Source organism: Cervus canadensis, chromosome 10 (genome assembly GCF_019320065.1).
Source record: "Cervus canadensis isolate Bull #8, Minnesota chromosome 10, ASM1932006v1, whole genome shotgun sequence".
In the NCBI taxonomy this organism is placed as follows: domain Eukaryota; kingdom Metazoa; phylum Chordata; class Mammalia; order Artiodactyla; family Cervidae; genus Cervus; species Cervus canadensis.
The window spans coordinates 65133457-65155480 of record NC_057395.1 but is presented as its reverse complement, the minus strand read 5'-3'; the positions used below and the strand labels follow the sequence as shown (position 1 = coordinate 65155480).

Below are 22024 nucleotides of genomic sequence, written 5' to 3'. Positions count from 1 at the left end.
GGGTCTTTCTCTGTCTCTAATCAATGCCCCCCGCTATTTTTTTCTCTGGGTTTCTCTGTCTAGCTTCCTCTCCTCCTCCATCTTGTATACAAACACACACACAGAGAGACACACATCTGATAAAGCCCCAGAAGGAGGAAGGAACGGAGGGAGGAGACTGTCAGACAGACAGACCTTCCCAGACAAAGACATTCAGACCATGCAGATCAGCTGACAAAGACACAGAGTGGTGTCCCAAGTGGGGACCCCCAAATGCTTCCGAAGGAACAGGTAAGTAAGGACAGAGTGAAACTGAATCTGCAGAGAAAGACACACACAGAGAAAAAAAAAGGTTCACAGATACAAGGAAGATTGTGAAAAGATCCAAATGTTAATAGTGGTTCCTTTCTCTCTAGGAGCTGGGATTACAGGGGATTTTTATTTCATATTCTTCTGCGCGTTCTTTCCGGTATTTTCCACCTTCTCTGCGGTGAACACATATTACTTCTGAAACCAAAGGAAAACAATAAATGTCATTTCTGAGAGAGAGAAAATGTCCTCAGGGTGGGGGGAGGAACAAAGCCTGCCAAAGCTGCAGAGAAGCGAGACCGTGGACCACACGCAAACACATATACTCCACACCCTCCTGCACACTCACGGGCTCACACACCGCTCCACATTCACATGTACTGCCCCCAACAGGCACACACACAGGCATATTTTTTATGCTCACAGCGTGAACAACCAGAGTGAAATTCCAGAAGTCTCCAAGGAAGGAAAAGGATGGAGAAGAGAAGGAAGGAGAGGCAGCCAGGGAAGGCCAGAGATGGACAGGCAGACACACACACACACACACACACACACACACACACACGACCCTCTAGCCCAGGACATGACTCAGCACGGCCACTGACAACAGGCCCCTAACACCTTCATTGCTCTGATGGTGGTTGTGGTTATAACTTCCATGAGATTTTAGCACAATGGTAATAACGTAATTTGTGTTGCTGGCAGACAATTCAGAAAAAAATGATGCTCTATTTTTTGAATGAGCAAAAGAACTTATGAATGGGAGTGACCAACGGAGACACAGGGAGAGCAAACTGTGAGGAAATCACAAGAGGAAGTCAGAGAGGCGAGAGCCTGCAGAGGGGACACACACGTCCACGAGCGCACGCATGTAACAGGGCAAGAACAAGATGGCAATTTCAACAGGCTGTGGAGAGAGGGAGGTGGCATGCAGACAGTCAGGCAGATGGGTGTCCAGGGAGCCAGACACACGGACACAAGCACGACATGCCTCCCGCCCCCGAGCTCACAGAGACTAGGGGTAAAATGCAGGGAGACCTGAGCGGTGGGAGGGGACCTGCAATCCCACAGACACGCAGGACGGGCTTTCTGAATGGATGAGTGTGGATGTGGGAGAGACCTGCCCCCATGGGGAAAGCAGAGCCCCTGCAGACAGAGACAGGCACCCAGAGACAGAGGGGCGGACAGGGAGAGACCCAGAGAGAGGCTCCGAGTCAGCCCAGAGATAGCAGCGTGGACTGAGAGGGGCAGGGAGTGTGAGACAGAAGGGGGGACAGAGGAAGGGGTGTTGGGGGGCTACAATTCAGCCCTGGGGCCAGGGCCCCGCCTCCGGTAAATGGGATCAATAGGAGAATTCTGTTGTTTTCTCCAGGCTTCTCTGTATTTTCTAATCACTCAATCATGAAGATGGATGTATGACTTGGGGGATCAGGAGAAAACATGTTCCTTGAAAGAAAAAGAAACAAAAGAAAAATGGTACAGAGATTGAATGGAGATGAAGCTACAGAAAACAAGCAGGGGAGTGATCAGACATATCCACGTGTGCGCGTGCACACACACACACACATACACACACACCATCCCTCCCAGCCCTGGGACTGAGGGCAGCCCCCCGACCAAGAGGAGCAGGGAGCAGTGCAAATAGGACAAATAGGCAAACTGAGGCTCTGAGCCCCAGACCTCCACACATACCTGCAGTCACACAGGGAGAACAAGCTCCTGGAGGAGTCTGGGGCGCATTTATCAATCACTTACTGTGTGCCCAGGGCTAGACTGGTCCCCTCAAGCCTGCTGCACTCTTGGGGGGCAAGTCTGGGCTGACCCCGAGGCTGGGCAGGGAACATCTCCCAGAGAAGGGTCCCAGAGCCCAAGAGCTCAAAGCAGAGTCCGGGGTGGGGTGGGGGGTAGGAAGCAGAGTTTGCCAAACAGAGGGGGCAGAAGGCCTGGGGCAAAAGGGGGCCTCGCTTAGCAGGCAGGGGGAACACTTGAGCACAGGGCAAAGGCTTGGAGGAGCACAAGTGCCTGGTGAGAGAGAGAGAGGCAGAGACAGCAAAAAACAGAGGGAGAGAGAGGCAGAGACCAGAAGGAGGCGGCAGGGCCCCCGCAGCCTAGGCGGAGGGCCTGGAAAACCTCGGAAGCTGGCTTTGTTCTTTGCATGATGAGAGTGAAGGGATTTGGGGTCTAGGGGTTGGGGGTTGCTTCTGATCCTTGATGGGAGCAGAAGCAGGAAGGACAGAAAGGAAGCCAGGGGAGCCATCCAAAGAGAGACGAGGTGCCCTGACCAGGGAAGGAGAAGGGCACCTTCTCCTTGAGAATTGAGAGCTGCTTGGGGGACAGTGTCTGCAGGGTGGGTTGCTATGGGGGGAGAGGGGCCCAGCTGACCTGGACAGCTAGAGGAATGATGGAGAGCCCCAACTCCAAGAGGGCTTGGGAGGGAGGAGTTAGATTGGTGGCACCTGCCAGATGTGAGGGCGTGAGGACCCCATCAAGCATGACGCCCCAGGAGGCAGTGAAGTCACAGCTGGGGGTGCCATCGGGAAGACACTGGTCCCCAGGCAGCGCGCCCCTGGGAGTTCCAGCAGGTTAGGGGCAGGTGGAGGGAATAGGAAACCCGGGTGTGAAGACACACTCACAGACACACATCCGTTCACACACAGAAACATAGAGCCCCGGAGGAAGGGGAGCCCGAGAGAGGAGGAGGGGCCGAGGGAAACACGTGGCATGAGGCAGAGGCAGACATGGGCACATCTGGAAAAGTCGAGGAGGAAGGAGAGGGAGGCCAAGAGACAGACGAAAGGCCGAGTGTGGAGGGAGCAGAGAGACAGAGAGGTAGACCGTGCTGGGCAGACAGGGAAAGAGGGATGAAGAGCCAGCGATGCGGGAGAGAGCCTGAGTTACCGGAGGCTGAGAGATGGACAGTGGGGACAGACAGACCAGAGAGGGGAGGGAAGCGGGGAGGGGCGCCCCTACTCCTTCCACCTCCTTCTCCCAGAGCCCAGGCAGACTTCACTAACGCCTTAGAGACAGAGAGGGGAGCGGCTGGAGGGAGGGGAAGAGAGTCTCTCTCTCACACACACACACACACACACACACAGCCCAGCGCGACAGACTCGAGCCGTGTTGATTGAATAGAGGGCTGAATGACGGAGACTCACAGAATGAACACAAAAGCAAGAACCCTGCAGAGAGGGGGGCCGGGCCGAGCAGGGGGCTCCTCTGTCTGTCTCTCTCTCCCTCTCTTGCTGTGTGTGTGTGTGTGAGAGAGAGAGAGAGAGAGACACGTTCAAAGAATGACAATGACCCCCGGAGCTGAAGCAGACAGGAAGCAAGGAGTACAGTGTGGCGGGCAGTCAGATGGACAGACAGACCAACACATACACACACACAAAACACATACACACACACACACACACACAACAAATCATCTGATGCATGAAAGGAGCATAAAGCCACCTAATGCTTCAGAGAGGAAGGTAGGAGAGAACATAGGGCGGGAGGCTCTCAGAGGAGTAGGCAAGGGTCCCCCCAGGGGGAGGAACCATCCTGGGCACAGGCAACCCAGAGCCTGAACTGACAAAAGGACGCCATCAGCACACAGTGGGGCAGGAGCTATTCAGGAAGCCCCTTCTTTCCTGAAGACACTCACTCCACCGGGGGTGGGGGTGCCGTGGGGGAGATGACTTAGATCTGATTCCTGGAGCTCTGAGGCAGGTCAGGAAGCAACACTGGGGACGAGCAGTGAGAACCCCACGGGAGGGGTCTGGGCAGCTGGCGTGGGGGAGCTGGAAGAGCGACAAAGCTAGAGAGACAGTGGGAGCCGACGCCTGGATTTTGATGGGGTGGGGGGGGGTGAATGATGCTGGACAGACGTGGTAGGACAGATGTGGTCAGAGGCGTGTTGGAGAAAGAGCTGGTGTCTAGAAAGTTTGATCTTGGGGAACCGGGGATGGTTGGCCAGCCAAGGGGCAGCAGGGGACAGGCTGGCAAAGGGGAAAGGCAGTGAGATTCAAGAGGTGGCCATGGTAGGTAGCTCAGGTAGGGAGGAAGGGAGACACAGCCTGGGGAGTCCAGATCAGAGGAGACCAGAGAGGACGCGGGCATCAGTCACTCAAGTGGGGCTGATGAGCTGTGAGCAGAGGGCACTGGGGTGGAGGGAGGACTCAGCCAAGGTCCCGGGACTTGGGGACCAGTTGGGCACAGGTGACAGCTGATGGGGTCCCCAAAGCTGGAGCTGGGGGCTGCCTCCCTGGAACTGGATGGACAAGAAGAGGCACTTCCCCGCATCCCAACCAGGCAGGGCTTATACATTAGGTTGTTCGATGAGTCAGAGAACAGCTACTGAAGGCCTTCCCCGGGCCGGGCATAACATTCCCTGTTACATTGAACCTGCAGACACAGCAACGAACAGACACTCCCTGCCTCTTCTGGGGGCCTACAGCACAGTGTCAGAGAGGATGGTGTGAGAAAAAGAAAATAAACCAAGAAATTCATGGATAAGATGATAGCTGCAGGACTTCAAGAATGAGCTTATGGTTGCCTGGAGGGGAGGGACAGTTGGGGTGTTTGGGATGGGCATGTACATACTGCTATATTTAAAATGGATAACCAACAAGGACCTACAGTATAGTACATGGAACTCTGCTCGATGACAGCCTGGATGGGCGGGGGTTTGGGGGAGAAGGGATACATGTATATGCATGGCTGAGTCCCTTTCCCGTTCACCTGAAACTCTCACAACATTGTTGGTTAATTGGCTGTGTGTGTGTGTGTGTGTGTGTGTTAGTTGCTCAGTCGTGTCCAACTCTTGGCGACCTCGTGGACTGTAGCTCATCAGCTGCCTCTGTCCATGGAATTCTCTAGGCAAGTACACTGGAGTGGGTTGCCATGCCCTTCTCCAGGGGATCTTCCTGACCCAGGGATCGAATCTGGGTCTCCCGCAAGGCAGGCAGATTCTTTGCCATCTGAACCACCAGGGAAGCTCCTAGTTGGCTATACTCCCATATATATAAAAGGTTTAAAATAAATAAAAACTTTTCAAAAGATGACAGCTGCAGTGAAGAGTGCTCTGAAGACAAAGACAGCAAAATAAGGTAAGGAAAGCTAAAATGGAGGTGTGAGATTCAGTCATCAGGGAGGTCTCTCCGAAGAGGGAACGATGGAGCAGAGATCTGAGAGTTGAGCAAGCACACAGATCTCAGAAGCGCGCACCCCGAGCATCTGGAACAGCACGTGCAAAGGCCCTGGGGTGGGGTGGCACATCTCACTCAAGGAAAGGCAAGGGCAGGGTGGCTGGAGCAGAGAGGCAGCGGGCAGGGGCTGGGGGGAGTAGGGGGTAGCGGAGCCCTGTCTGCAGCCAAGGGCCATTCCTGTGGGTGCCAGAGGGTGCCTTGGTTCTGAAGGGGAGTGTCCCTCAGGGAGACGGACCCTAATGAGACAGGAGGAATAAGAAGGACAAGGAGGACCGGTCAGGCCCCAGCCTTGCTGGCTCTGCCCCCCCGCAGGGTTGGTTGATTAAGACTTGGTTAAACCCTGGAAGTTTCCCCAACAGACTCCCTCAGCAACAGAAAAGCAACAGGAGGGACGAGAGCAAGGTGCTTTGGAGAGACTCACAGAGACACAGGCCAGATGCAGAAAGAGGAGAAGAAAGCTCGAGAAAGGCTCCAAGGGAGAGCAGGGAGGCAGAGGGAAAGCGGAAGCGGCCAGGCGAGACCCCCACTCCACCAGGGGCTCGGGATGACGCACGCTGTTGGCCCACGCGGCGTGAGATGTGACACACAGCCCACGCTCAAGCCACCAGGCACAGACCGTGACGTGATACCCCGACAAAGCCCCCAGGAGGGTGGACATAGAGAAGGGAGAGGAAGGGAAGGGAGACACGTGAGCTGGATAGCCTGGCGCTGGGGGGATCTGGGGCCAGACAGACAGACAAGGAGCCCCCAGACAGGGAGGAAAGGACACATGGACAAAATCATCCAGACAGACCCCTCCACTCAGAGAGACACAGCCAGAGACACAGTGATTCTCACAACACATGGAGACACAACCAGGAAGGACTGTCCCTGAGACACACGGATGGACATCACACACACATGCAACACCGCACACAGACAGGAGACACAGACGCACACACACAAGGAGACCAGCACACACTCCCATTCTCGGGGGCAGAGACTTTCAGAATCCCAGGTCAGGACTCACAGACCGTCAGATAAACACACAAACCCAGAGAAACAGATATACATATACACACAAATACGGACACCAGACAGTCAAATAAATACACAAACGCATCCACAGACACATAGACTGGATGACCAGATACTCACACGCTCCAGTGCACGGGGACAAACAGACAGACCTCACAGGGACAGAGACACACAGACCCTCAACCTGAGTCAGATGGGAACACACACACACACTGACATGTGGAGAGAGACGGGAGGGACACCCACAAGGGCAAGACGGAAGGACAGGGAAGCCGGTGGAGATGAGAAGAGGGAGATGAGGCCAGGTGCCTGAACCGCAGCCCAACCAGGCTCAGGGGCTCCCCTCCAGACCAGGGAGCCCGGCCACGGATACCCTTTGGACTCTAAGCTCTACCCCACAGCAGGGGGACTGAGGGGTGGAGGGCTCCTTTGTCTCCCTCACGCCCCCCACCACCACCCCGTCGTGGAACAGCAACCGTGTTTGTTGACCAAATTCTCCTGCAGTCAAATGCAGGCTGGAGCATGGCGACAGGTGACAGGTGACAGGGCCAGACACGGAGGAGGAGTCAGCAGGCAGGGAGGGGTAGTGTCAAGCGACCCGGTGGTCTCGGGGTTCAGAGAATGGACTTGTCTGCAGAGTCAGACCCGAGTTGGCTGGAGAGTGGGAGAGGCCACAGCGAAGCCATTTCAGGGGGTCAGGAACACAATGCTGACAGCCAGGGAATGAGAGGGAGGGGCACGGAGAGACAGCTCTGGGACGGCCGAAAACAGGAGGGGTGCTCTGCAGGATGGGGGAGACAGACCAGTGGTGGGTGGACGGATCTGGGGCTCAGCTCGGCTAGAGACCCCGATGGCAGCTAGTTGTCTGTGGAGCTAGTAGAGTTTGCAAAGAGGTCTGGAGAGCTTCGAGGGGCAGGAGGTGAGGGAGTCAGGCCCGGCACACACACACACACACACACACACACACACACACACACACACGCACAGCACCAGCCAGTGCTCACCCACCCTCCGAGACAGCAAGGGAAGAAAGGAGGAGAGAGGGAGGGAGAAACAGAGCCAGGCGCACCTGGAAAATTCTAGATGGAGCCCCCAGGAGTGGGAGAGGAGGAGAGAGAGGCAGAGGTGGGGGAAGCAAGCAGGACACACACAAACACACTCTCATGCACACATACACTCCTGCAGTGACACGCACAGAATAGAAGCAGAATTCAATAATGACTTAGAGCGGAGCGAGCGGGGAGGGAACAGCGAGGGAGGGAGGGAGGGAGTGGGTTAGACACACACAGCCCGTCTCAGGAGGTATTCAATAATTGTTGATCGAATGAAGGAACAAAGATGAGGGACTCTCAGAAGGAAAGCTACGCCTGAGAAAGTTCCGAAGCGGATAGACAGAATGTCACACGTATACACAGTGAGAAAAAATAAATTCCCGATCGCGTTTTGTATTTAAAATAATGAGAATAAACAGTAAGAGAATCAGAATAACCAGTTCGCTTGGCGGTTGGCGATGGTCCTGAGGGAGAAGGGGGTTGCTGGGGGCTGAGATGATTTGTTTTTTGCTCCAGGATGTGGATCCACAGGTGCAGACCCATGTAAAATTCATCAAGGTTTTTCACTTAAGATTTGTACATTTATGGTATGCAAGTTACACCTCAATTTTTTCTAATGAGAGAAAGAGTTGATAGGGGAGGGAAGGAAAGATGAATGTCAGACAACAAGAGAGGAACAGATGCACATGCGTGTGCGCGCACACACACACACACACACACACACACACACACACACACGCGCGAGCGCGCGCTATGTAACAATGTCCAGGTAAGAACAAACCCTGACAAAGTCTGAAGAGAAAGAAATTAAAAAGCTAATGTGACGGAGAGAGAAAGCCTAATGCCTAAACCCACATGGAAAGGGAGAGAGACCCCAGAGAGACCTGAATTGGGAGCAGGGTCCACAGGGCAGGAAAGAAATCGCCAACTTTGGCCCTTTGAGCTGGAGGCACCAGGGGTGGGGGCTCCCAGGGCAGGTGTCCACCACCGGCTGTGAAACAGCCTGGCCAGGACGGGTCATCGGAAGTGGGGGTGAAGCAAGCATGTGGGGGAGAAGGGGGCGAGGAAGGTGCTGAGTCTGGGGTGGACTTGAGAGGTGCCGGGGCCGGGCTTGCAGAGGGGCCCGGGAGCAGCAGTGAGATCAGGTCTGGAGCTCACAATTCTGGGGCTTGAGAGCGAGGCGGCCTTGAGACAGCCCAGCAGGACGAGGACCACAGTAGAGCCAGGCAGGGGGTAGGTAGGAAAAGGGCCCAGAAGTAACGCTCGGACAGACAGGCAGATGGATAGAGGGGTGTGCTCAGGCCCAGAGCGCAAGGAAACGCTGGACAGAGTCTCAGAAATGGGTGGAGAAGGAGAAAGAGAGAGAGAGGGGAGTGGGGAGAGAAACAGGTTGGCATGTGTGGAAAGAGCAAAACGGAGCTGGAGAAAAGGAGGGGGAGCAGAGAGCAAGGGGTGCAGGGGAATCTGTCACACACATTCACTGACACACACACTCACACTCACGGGAGGTGTTCAGTGTGTGCTGACTGAAAGAAAATACAAAGGAACTACCCCTCAGCGTGGGAGCAGAGGATTTAGGTAAAGTGGCCGAGGGGACACAGTGACAGCTGGCTTGTCACACACAGATCCACACACACACACACAACCTCTCTCTGTGAATCCACACGCAGGACCAGGGCAGCTTTCAGAACCGCCTTAGAGACTGGGCAGCTACACATTCACACCCAGCAGAGTGCTGACTGAACAGAGGGACAAATGCACACCGCTCAGAGAATGAGCACAAAAGCCAAGGACCCGAACGAGAGGGGCCAGGGCAGGGGGCTACTGGGCCCGTTAGTCACTCTGTGTCTCTCTCTCTCTCTCACACACACACACACATACCTGCCAGGAAAGGAGCAGCCGCTTTACTATGAGTGATCTAGGAAGAGCCTAGATGCGAAAGGAAACAAAGCCCCCTCTGACAGCAGGGACCCCCAGAGTCCAGTGAGGGAGGCGTCCGCCCACACTGGGAATTCCACAAGAGGCTCAGGGGTCAGATGAGTCAGAGCCCGGCTCGGCCACACGGACACACGCACAAGCCTGAGGGCCCCGCACAAGTGTTTGCGGTGGGGTGGTGGGTAAGTGAGTGGGGGGACATGTTTTGGGACCCAAACACACATGCACACAGACAACCGTGAAGTCACATCTTGGCAGAAAAAATGAATTAATGTGGATAACACAGAGAGTTAACCTAAAACTACGAGGATGCAGGTAACACAGTGAACGCGTGCTCGGTCACTTCAGGTGTGTCTGACTCTTTGCAGCCCTGTGGACTGTAGCCCAGCAGGCTCCTCTGTCCATGGATCTCCAGGCAAGAATACTGGAGTGGGTTGCCATGCCCTCCTCCAGGGGATCTTCCTGACCCAGGGATCAAACCTGTGTCTCCTGCGTTGGAGGCAGATTCTTTTACCATTGAGCCACCGGAGAAGCCCGGGTAACACGTAGAGCTAACCTAAAACTGAGAGGCAGAGACAGAGAGAGACAAAGAAAGAAGAAAGCAAACAGAAAGCCAGAGACACAGAGATGAAGTCAGGAAAACAGAGAAAAGGAGAAAGGCGCTGAGGCGGGTGTGGATGGAGAGGAGACAGACACAGACGCGGGAGGGACACAGATGGCTGGAACTAGAGGGGAGACTCAGAGAGGGGAATCTGGAAAGAGCAAACGGAGATGGAGGCTGAATGGAGGAGAGGAAGGTCAGCGGAAGACGGAGAGGCACCGGGCCACCAGAGCGGCAGGATGAGCAAAGGGATAAGTGAAAGAGAGATGCCTGAATGGAGGGCAGGGACCCTCAGCACAGCCCGGGCTGGCTTCAGCGGGCAGCCAGGGGGTCAGCAAGGGAAGCAAGTACGACACACCACACACACACACACACACATCACACACGTCACACACATCACACACAACACACACCATACCACACACACACCACACACACATATACAACACACATCACACAAAACACCATACCACACATCACACATAACACACACCATACCACACACACACCACATATAACACCATACCACACACACCACACACACACACCACATACAACACACATCACACATAACACCATACCACACACACATACATCACACATAACACACACCATACCACACACACACCACATATAACACCATACCACACACACACACACATCACACACACCATACCACACACACACCACACACACACACATCACACATAACACCATACCACACACACACACATCACACATCACACACACCATACCACACACACACCACACACACACACATCACACATAACACATACCATACCACACACACACCACACACATCACACATAACACCATATGACATACACACCACACCACACATACAATACACATCACACAACACACACCATACCACACACACACCATGCCACACATACAACACACATCACACATAACACACACCATACCACACACACCACACACACACCATACCACACATACAACACATATCACACATAACACCATACCACACACACCACACATACACTACACCACACATACAACACACATCACACATAACACACACCATACCACACACACACCACATACACACCACACCACACACACCACACCACACATACAACACACATCACACAACACACACCATACCACACACACACCATGCCACACATACAACACACATCACATGTAACACACGCCATACCACACACACACATATACCAAACCATACAACACATAACACGTAACATACCACACATACCACACCACACACACCACAACCCCCACACCTCACAAATACTACACCATACAACACATCACATGCTGAACTACATACACAACACACGCATGGCCCATACACACCACATGGGCGTGTGAATACATGAACAATTGCAGGAAGCCCAGGGAAAAGACAAGGTTTCAAGAAGTCCCAGAGAAGGGGGAAGGAGAGAGCAGGCAAGGAGCGGGGAGTGCAGGGTTCCAGGTGCCTCTCTCCCCGCTTCGGGATCGGTATGTAAGTCTGTCTGTCTCCCTCTCACTCGCTCTCGGCCCCTCCCCCACAGCACACAATCACACTCTCCAGAAAAGGGGCGAACCAGGGGCAGAGAAAAGAGGGGCTTGGTGACTGTCCCACCCCGGCCCGCCAGCTCCCACCTCCTGCCTACAGGAGCGCTTCCCCTTCCCGCATCTCCGCCCTAGCTTCTCCACCTGCTGCCCTGGGGCCTCACTCAGCCCCCTTCTGGGGGGGGCCCTCCGGACCCTCCATTCAAGCTCAGGGCCCCGGCTCTACTCTCCGCAGACCGCGGGCCTTTCTGCATCTGTTCTGCTCATCTGTCCTTCTGGACACTAAATGCCTGGTCGATGGCTGCTCCCCAGCAGATTTTTCTCACCCTTGAACCCCAACCAGGATCAGGCACACAGTAGGTGTTCAGTGGCCACGTGTACAATGAATGCTTACACACCTGAGTGACAGCAGACCTGGAAGGCGTTAGGATGAATGTGGAAGGGAAAAGCCACAGGCAAAAGGGGAGGGCAGAGCCCTGGGCGGGGGATGGAAAGATGTGGCAGGCACATCTGGAATAATCTAGAAGGAGGTACGGGGGTGGGGTGGAGCCCTGGAAGCTGGCGGGCAGTGGGTGAGGGGTGAAGCACTTGGTGGGTACAGGCTAATACACGCACGCACACAGACACACACCTGGGAGGGCAGCTGCTTCATGACAAGTGCTTTATGCAGAGCCTGAAGAGCCCAGGGAATGAAATGAAACACCCACCCCCAGCACTCAGCAAGAGGGGGGCTGCAGGGAGACAGCCCACACTGGAAATTCAATAAGCAGATCTGGGAGGCAGGTGGCCTGGGGGACAGACAGGGAGCTAGACCCCTGCTCCCTGGACTCACACAGACGCCAGGGCCACACATGTGTGTTGGGGGAATGAATTAATGAACAGGGGACCCCAGAGCAAAAGACAAACCTGTCAGGGTGAGAGAAATGGACAGGGAAGAATAGAGACTCAGGGGGCGGGGGTGCTACACATACCATGTGGCTTTGATGCTCTCATATGGAAGTCAGGGGCAGACCTCAGGGGGCAGGGTGGAGCCCATAAGATCCAGAGGGAGTAGAAGGTGCAGAGGACATATAGCCTGCCAGCAACAGCCTTTGCCCAGGGTCAGCACAGAGAAGCGCTCAGTACACCTACAGCCCACAATCCCTTTAGGGGCCCATGAAAAATGTTTTAATTTCTTTCAAAATCAGGAGAAAAAAATGAACTTTAACTCAAAGAAAATGTTTTCATATATAATGTTAACATATTCCACTTTATATCAATGTTGTAAAATACCATTTTTTGGTATTTTTGTGGAGCAAAGGGTCCACGAAGGCAAAATTGATCAGGGCCCATGAAAGTCATCATGGAGCCCTGGTTGGGTGACCAGCCTGGGATGGGGTAACATGAGGCAAAGGCTAAGAAAGACCCTACAGAAGGAGTGCTGGAGCCTAGGGAACCCAGGGAAGGGGCGATCAGGAGGCCTTGCCAGAGGATGTGGACGTCCAGGCTGCAGGAAGGAAAGACATGTCAGGCAATCGTGAGGGAGATGAGGCTTCCTCCACCAGAGACAGGATTCTTCTGAGCAGGGCCAGAAGTGGGAAGAGAAAATGAAAGACCACAGCAGAGCAAGGCTGAGTGATGGCTGAGTGGGGCCCAGGACCAGGGAGGGAGCAGATATGAGTTGAGTTGAGTTTGGAGTGGAGGGTGCAGTGTCCTGGGGATGGTTGCCAGGGAAACCATCAGGGAGGGAGGCCTTGAGATGGAGGCTGGAGGGAGCAGGGGTTGAGTCTGGGGCCAGGATGGGGAGCAAGCAGAAAGTGACCCTCAAAACCAAGTCCTAGGAGCCCCAGAAATGGGAAAGGGGAAAGGGGGCGGGGGAGGTTCATTCATACACACACACACAGAGGCATATACATCGAGAGAACGGCCAGCAAGGGAAGAAGAGAAGGATATTTAATAAATCTGCAGGGAGATGGAGGTGGGAGGTAGAGAAAGACAGACCCATTGGCACAGAGACCCAGCCGTGGACACACGGATAGACACACATATACAGACACATACATGGGGACAGGACAATCAGAGAAGGAGATAGGCATTTAATGACCACAGCAAGGGGGAGGCAGGGCAACAAAGGTAGACACACAGACGGATGGACAGATGGGCAGAAGGTAGAGCCCTGGGTCCCACTGGACATACTCTGAGGGAAGCACAGGTCTGGCAGTGGGTGGTAAAAGCCCCAGCGAGAGAGGGCTGGGGAGAGTGGGATGGACAGACAGATGGACACAGCCTCATCTCCCATCCAGATCCCCCACTACCACACCACCCTCTACCTCCATCTCCCATCTCTCCCTGCAGGTTTCTCTCTGCCTTCCTCTCTGCAAACCAGAGCTTTTTGAAGCCCCGGAGAGAAAAATGGGAAAAGAAGACAGAGATGGGAGAAAAAGATGAGGGACCTTGTGTGTGTCTGTATGTGTGTGTTTCCAGCACAAGGGCTGGTTGGACTTTCAGGAGAGAGGGGATGAAAGGAGCAGAAGATGAGCAAAAGGATCAACAGCAGATTGGGGGGCGGGGTGCAGCCTGGAAGGATCAGGAACACACAAGCTTCATAACACACCACATACCTCACACACCACACACACACTGCACACATTGGAAGTGCAATTGGTGGGAAGGAGGTCAATGAAAATAGAGAAAAAGAGGCGGTGTGTGGAGCTGAGACAGATACACAGGGGAGTGCCTACACTCCCAAGGCTGCCTGGTAGGACTGGGCTCAGGGTCCATCTTTAATGTAAGTTTTACATATGAATGTCTGAAAGAATCCATAGGCCAAGAGCCCAGAGTGACAGCCAGTAACAATAGGCCAAAGGATGAAGAAACAGAGAGAAAGAGACAAGGAGATCCTGAAGCCAGTGGGTAGAGGACAAGCGACAGTCGCAGATGGACACATACCCAGAAACATGTTCCATCCTTTCTAGGTGGTGGGAGGGGGTACATAGCACAAATTACCGTATTGTTTTGTTTTGTTTTCCTGCCACATGGCAAGCAGGATCTCAGGTCCCTGACCAGGGATAGAACCCACGCCCCCTGCAGTGGAAGCACAGAGTCTTAACCATTGGATCACCAGGGAAGTCCCAATTACCACCTTTTTTTTTGTATGTGCTTTTCTGTATCTTCCCTACCCTGCTGTGAGGAATTTTTTTTTTTCTGCAAACATCTTATTTTCCTCAAAAAGAGGAAAACGCATGTGGAACAAGAAAAACCCCTGAAAACTGGAGGGGAAGGCGGAGGGGTGAGGAGGTCCCAGGGTCTCCAATCCCCTGAAGACGGCATCAGAGGAGGAGAAGGCAGGAGGAGGGGAGACGGTGGTCCCAGCAGAGTGGACGTCCTGAGCCTTTTCACTGTCTCTCTCTTGAATGGTAGAGAAAAAGCAAACTGAACAGAAGCCTGGAGTGAGAAAGTCAAAACCGGAGCAGGAAGCAGAGATAATAGGTGGGAGAGACAGACTGAACCTCTACCTCACTTCCCTGAGCAGATAGCACCTCTGCTATCTGCCAGATTTGGGTGCCTCGGCCAGAATTTCCCCAGCCCTGTTTTCATTCTCTTGAGGGAGTTGTGTGAACCACTGTGACAACCTCTGCAAGTTCCAGGGGCGTCAAAGAGAGCTTCCGGAGGTGACCTGTGGCCTCTGAGATGTGTTTCGAAGGATGAATAGAAGTTTGCCAGGTTGCAGAGAGGCAAGAAAGAGCATTCTCAGTCGTGGAAACAGCCTGGACAGAAGAACGGAGTGGCGGGAGGGCTTGGGGGAACAACCAGAGGCTTTGAGAGATTGGTTAAAAAAAAAAAAATCCAAGACAGAAAAACACATAGAGAGACTAGAGGAATAGAGATGGCCTCGAGGCACAGAGAAAAAGAGCAACTAGCAACAGGAGAGACAGACACATATAGACACACAGACACCAAGAAGAGCGCATGGTGGTGTGCGGGGAGGGTGGGGGGTTAAGGAAGGAAAAGAAGCACAGAAAACTGTCAGGATAGAGAGCCAGAGAGAGAGCTGGGGAGACACAGATAAAGAAAGAAACACAGGCCACTGAATCACATGGAGAGAATAGGGGCTGGGGCTTCTCCCGGGTTCGACACTCTGCCCAGTGCCGCGCCGCACAGGCGCACTCCCAACCCTCATTCCACTGAGGATGCCAAGGACAGGCGCTTTGTCCCCACTGGGGGCTGGGGCACATCCCGGGCTGCTTGCACGTGTCCCTGCACTGCACCCACCCCCCCACCACCGTGTGTGTGGGCCCTGGCCAAGCGGCCGACATTCTGTGCACGTCCTGAGCCCACAAGCATCTATGTGAACACACACGATGCACCATGCAGGCAAGAGGAACCCCGCCATTCAATTCGGGGTCCTGGCTCCAGGAGCCCACAGATTGAGGCAAAACCTCCTGAAGTGATAGCCACACAGTACTCAAAAATCGCACCCTCACGGCCGGAAAAAAAAGCAGGTTCATACATTTGCGAACACAACCCCAGGAGCCCAGACTCACAGGCCACCTGGACACATGTCCATATACCAGCACAGGCATTCATGAGCAAACAGGCCCACAGGCGGGCCCACATGAGCACAAAGACACACTCCCAGGAGCACACACTCACACCCATGCTCCTACCTCTGCTCCCAAGACACACGCACACCCATGGAGTCTCCAGATGTCCATTCAGATCCGGACATTGTAGTGTTTGGCTTGTGAACATAAGAGCAAACAGAGAAACATCCCAATTTTGAAATCTGATTTTAATTAAACAGATTAAACAGTTTCATTAGGCCAGAGGTAACTCACATGGATAGGTGTGTGATCTGATAAAAAGTACATTTCTTCCTATAAACTGTTGCAAATGAATTTCCAGGCTGTGTGCCCTGGTGGAGGGGACAAGGGAACAGAGGAGGAGTCTTTGGAGTTTTCTCCAGAATACCCAGGGCTTTTGCTGACCCAGTCTCACCACCCCCACCCTCCCAGGCACTCCTGAGAAACACACAGCATACACACAGCCACAGCTCCCCGTGGGGACATCCACAACTCCCCAAGTGCATGACAGCCCCATGGGGCCCCCAGAGTGTCAACAGCCACCATCCACCCAGGGCATCTGAGTCCTCAACTGCTCACACTTGGGAGAGTCCTGGGCTTCACCCAGACACAAGCAAGGTTGCTGCAAGGCATGGTCAGTCCCCAAACACAGGAACAGATGTTCACACACAGCCACACTCCAGAGGTCTCCAATCTGATTATGTCCCTCCCTGGCCTGAAGCCGTCAAGCCACAGATGCTGCCTGCACAAAGGCCCCTCTGACACAGCCTGTCCTCCCATCCCACCCCCTGTCATGCTCCAGCACACAATAGATACTCAAGAAACCACTGGCCAAACTCTGAGGTCTGTTTGTGTTTAATCAGACAATATGCAAAGTATTTACAACCAATTCCAAATTCCCCCCTCCCCCCCCAGGCCTGGGCCATGGAATGCGGGACCCCCTGGCCCTGCCCAGAGCCGGGGGGTCCCCTAGGCCTCTGCATAGTCATCTGAAATCTACAAAACACTGTTTGTTTAAAAAAAAAAAACAAAAGGACAGTATTAGGATACCTTATACAAAGGGCGCTGGGCAGTTGGAAGGGGATTTGAGAGCACGCTGGACTGAACCCAGATTTTGACTGGGACAGACAGGAGAAGACTTGGGTAATACACATGTATGAAAGGAAAAATTGAAATTTCATAGGCAGGCACCACTTGGCCTCCTTCCCCACTGGCAGGGCCTGGCTGGCTCAAGAACCCCTGGCAGCAGGAACGTTATTGCTATGATGGGGGGCTGGGGGTGAAATGTACATGGCTGGGGGACAGAGGAGGGGACATTTTTACATGTTAAATATGAACACACATGGAGGAACACACACGTGCACACACACACATACACACACACACAGGGGCCCTTGGCAGAATGCCTACGAAACTGTCAGCTGCCCCATTTAAGAAGGGCATGATGAGGCCCAGGGAAAAGCCACCACAGAACCCAAGGGCCAAAACACGGTTTCTTGATGCCATGGGCTAGACTCACCAATCACCACGTGATGCCAGGCCATAGGGTCTGGACAGGCGTGGAGCAGTTGCAGAGGCCATGGCCACATATGGAGGCAGACACTGAAGCCCAGAGAAGCAGCAGGGGCTGCCCGAGGTCACACAGCCAGTCCTGGTATGTGGCAATAGACAATCTGTCCTCTCTCACCCCAGCCTACGCACTCCTTTCCCTACTCATGGGTTTAAGGGTGCCAACTTGGAGAGGAGAGCAGAGGCCAGGCATTGAAATGACACAGGACCAACTGGGGGAAGGAGGACCTGGGGTTCCGTCCTGAGGCCAGGGTCTCGCAACCACTTGGATCTTCTACTTCTGCTTGATTGCCTCCAGAGCCTGTGAGCTCCCTTTCATGATTGGCTAGTGCCAAAGATAAAAAACCAACCACACTCTGATTGAAACCTGCCTCCCTACCCTTATACCCTTCATTTTTAGCTCAGCCCCACATCCACCTCCACTTTCTCCCCCCACAATAGCCCCACTGAGCGAGCAGGGGCAGCAGGACTCTGTCTGCTATCTCTGAGCCATTCTCAGGCCCCTTGTCCCCTGGGCTGCCCCAGTCTGTCCACAATGCGTCCAAGGACAATTGCGTTGGTTCCTGAGGAAGACAAAGGGAGCACCGGGTTCCAATCCCACCTCAACCCTGCAGTGCTCTGCTGCCTCGGGCAAGTCACATCCTCTCTCTGGACTCAGTGTCCCCATGGATAATACGGGGACAAGGAATTAATGATCTCTGAGGATTCCTCAAGCCTAAGAAGGGCAGGGTTTGAGGAGGGTGTCCACCCCCACCCACGAGCATCAAGTCAAGCTAGGCCTCACCAGCCTGAGAGCCACAACGGAGAGGGCTGAACCCAGGAGCCTTCCGCAAACAGGCGATTCAGAAACGGACGGCATGGGCCAGGGCGGCAGGCAGGCCGGGGGCCAGGGGCCCATCACTCCTCTTTGGAAAGGCTCTTTGGCCAGCTCTGCAGACAGACCTGGGGTGGCGTGGAAGTGGGAAGGAGCCAGTGCGCGGGGTGGGCTGAGGCTAAGAAAAGGGCACCCTCAGCCCCAGCCTTTCTTCCCAGGGCCTCCCGCTGAGACACGCAGAGCTCCAGGGGAGAACGCAGGGAGGGGGTGTGTTGGTGGGCGGAGCCAGGACACAGTCACTGGCAGCCTTAGGCCCCGCCCCCAGGGCGGCCCCAAGCCCCGCCCCGCCACGGAAGAGGGCGGAGCCTCGTCACTGGCAATTCCAGGGAACGCGGGCAGGCTGAGGCAGGCAAGACCCCGCGTCAGGGGCCACCCAGCCCAGGACCCAAGCCGAGAAGGCAGTCTGGCCCGGTAGCCCCGCCCTATAGGTTCTCTCCGGGCTGGTACTGGGGCTCGGTGGACGTGAAATAGTCCTCCAGGAAGGCCTGCAGGTACTCGAAGGTGGGCCGTTCCTCTGGGTCCTTCCGCCAGCACTGGCACATCAGGTCATGCAAGGACTCGGGACACTCAGGCGGGCAGGGCATCCGGTAGCCCCGCTCCACCTGGTCCAGCACCTCGCGGTTCACCATCCCTGCGGGCAGAGGGAGGCGTGAGGCGCTAGGGGAGGCAAGTGGAGCAGAGGGACGTTGATGGGGACAACCAAGAGGGGTTCCTGCTTCGGGGCAGAGTTGCTGTGACAATAGGTAAGGCCCTCCCCAAGCCTGGGAGCCCTGAACAATGACAGAGCCTAGGGTCAGAGGGTCACCTCTTTGTTATGCAGATGGGGAAACTGAGGCCCAAGAGGGGCTTTTACGTGCCCAAGATCTCCTGAGCAGGGGGGTCACCAGGGCAGGGGCAGAAGGACTAAAGATGGGCGGCGGGGAGTTCTCTTACCAGGGTAGGGCACTCGTCCCTTTGTCGTGAGCTCCGTCAGCAGGATCCCAAAGGACCACACATCTGATTTGATGGTGAACCGGCCATAGAGGGCAGCTTCCGGAGCCGTCCACTTGATGGGGAATTTGGCACCTGTAGGAACAAGAACGGTCGGGGGAGTTCAGGAGAACATCATGACCTCTCTGTCGGGCACCGTTCTGGTCCCCACTTGACAGAGGAGGAAACTGAGGCTCAGAGAAGGGGCGTGACTCCCCACGGCATCTGCTGGGAGTCTGCCCACCTTGCCGGGCTGTGTACTCGTTGTCTTCAATGAGTCGAGCCAGCCCGAAGTCAGCCACTTTGCACACGAGGCTCTCTCCCACCAGGATGTTGGCAGCCCGGAGGTCTCGGTGGACATAGTTCATCCGCTCCACGTAAGCCATGCCCGAGGCGATCTGCAGGCAGAACCCAGGAGCCTGATTCAGAGGCCACCCTGTGCCCTTCCCAGACCACAGGGCACATGCCCAGGGATAGGGTCATCCCCAGGAGTGGACAGCCAACCAAATGCCCTGCCCTTACCAGTTTTGCAGGCAATGAAAGCAGTTTACAGTAAACCCTATTGACCCAAAAAGGGGAACCAGTGCCTGGCCTAAGGAGGGAGCATAGGGCAAGAGGGTGCCACAAGACAAGATGCAGCCAGGGAAGTGGGGTGACCATGAAAAGAGACCCCAGATGCTCCCTGAGACACAGATGACTGCCAGATCCTGCCAGCTGTCTCAAGTCCCCTTTCTGAGCCTCAGTTTTCTCATCTGTCAAATGGAATAATAGCCATCCCTACCTCCCCTGATTGTGATAAGGATTAAAAAGTGGCTGTTGAGCACCACCTACAAGCAAGTACTAACACATGTTTGTTGAGTGACTGAATGACCTTGACAGAGAAGAAAACTGAGGTCTAAGTTCCCATAGCAAGTCAGCGACTCTTGATGCCCAGGTAAGAGCTCTTTCCTCTGCCCCGAACCACCACTCAACAGCATCTGTAAGTGGTTCCAGTAATCTCATGGGATGAGATCAGTGAGGGTGAGGGCAATCAAGGCAAGTTTCTTGGGAGGGGGCACTCAAGAGCCAGATGTGGCAGAGCCAGGTGGGCGGGAGAGCTCAAGGCCAGATGTAGGAGATGGGAGGGGCTGACTCACCTGTGCAGCCATGTCCACCAGCTGAGGCAGCCTCAGGTACTTGCCTGTCTCCCCCTTGAGAAAGTCCAGCAAACTTCCTGGGCAGAGAGAAAGTAGCTCTAGCTCCTGCTCTGTCCTCCCTGGGCCAGAAAGCAGTGATTCCAAGATCTTGTCCACTGGGGCAGGCCAGTCTTGCTTTAACCATACAGCAGATTTTATGTAAACCCATCTCTGAATAAAGTCTGTGTTTGTCACTCAAAAGGCAAGCAGGATGGGAAACAACCAGACGTTCACCTCTACGAGAACAGAACTGTGGTACAGGCATACTATAATGGCATAGCCATACTATAATGGAATACTACTAAGCAATAAAAAAGGAAGAGACTACTGACATACACAACAAGAAAGAAAACTCTTGGATGTAAAAGATTTCATACATGAAGTTCTAGAAGAAAGAAATCTGTGAAGACAGAAAGCACATCAGTGGCTGAATGGGTTTGGGACTGTAGGATACTATCTGCAAAGGAATACAAAGGTGTTTTCTGGGGTGATGGAGGTGTTTATCTCGACTATGCTAAGAGATACACAGCATATCCATTCATTAAAACTCACTGAACTATACATTTAAAATGGGTGTTGTTTTTTTTCCAAAGATTTTTTTTTTAATGTGGACTATTTTTAAAGTCCTTATTGAATTTGTTACAATTGCTTCTGTTTTATGTTTTGGCTTTTTGGCCATGAGGCATGTGGGATTTTTAGCTCCCCAACAAGGGATCAAACCCACATCCCCTGCACTGGAAAGCAAAGTCTTAACCACTGAACCACCAGTGGTAAGTTATACCTCCAAAAGTGGAAATTTAAAAAATAATTATTTTCAAAACTAGTAAAAGTCAGGCCAGAAACTTGACCCAGATGTGGCTCAGCTTGGAGGACTTGGGGAGTTTTCCTGCCAGCCCTAGAAATGGCAAACAGCTTTAAAAAAGCAGCAGATAGGGGGACACTGATGCATTGTGGGACATCACTAAAAAAAGAAAAATGAACCGAGAAAGGCAACCTGCAGTTTAATGTTCCATGGACATGGGAAGTTGATTCTTTTCATTCGTTTCACCTTTAAAGGCATGCGCTCTAACTCATAGACCTAGAAAACAAACTTATGGTTGCTGGGGGAAAGGGATAGTTAGGGACTTGGGGAAGGACATGTACACACTGCTATATTTTAGATGGATAACCAACAGAGACATATTGGATAGAACAGGGAGCTTTGCTCAGTGTTATGTGCCAACCTGGAAC

General features: G+C 53.8%; 1 protein-coding gene across 5 annotated transcripts in view; it reads right to left on the bottom strand.

The window, feature by feature from the left end:
• Nucleotides 1-17044: 17044 nt before the first annotated feature.
• SRC (SRC proto-oncogene, non-receptor tyrosine kinase) overlaps nt 17045-22024 on the bottom strand; it is a 55443-nt gene continuing 50463 nt past the window's right edge. For all 5 annotated transcript variants that reach the window (XM_043479191.1, XM_043479188.1, XM_043479187.1 and 2 more), the window contains 4 exons: nt 20756-20832; nt 19864-20017; nt 19584-19715; nt 17045-19281 (listed from right to left, as the gene is read on the bottom strand). In XM_043479191.1, the coding sequence (XP_043335126.1) occupies nt 19073-19281; nt 19584-19715; nt 19864-20017; nt 20756-20832 (572 nt within the window). In that variant the 3' untranslated portion in view covers nt 17045-19072. The remainder of the gene's footprint in view (nt 19282-19583; nt 19716-19863; nt 20018-20755; nt 20833-22024) is intronic.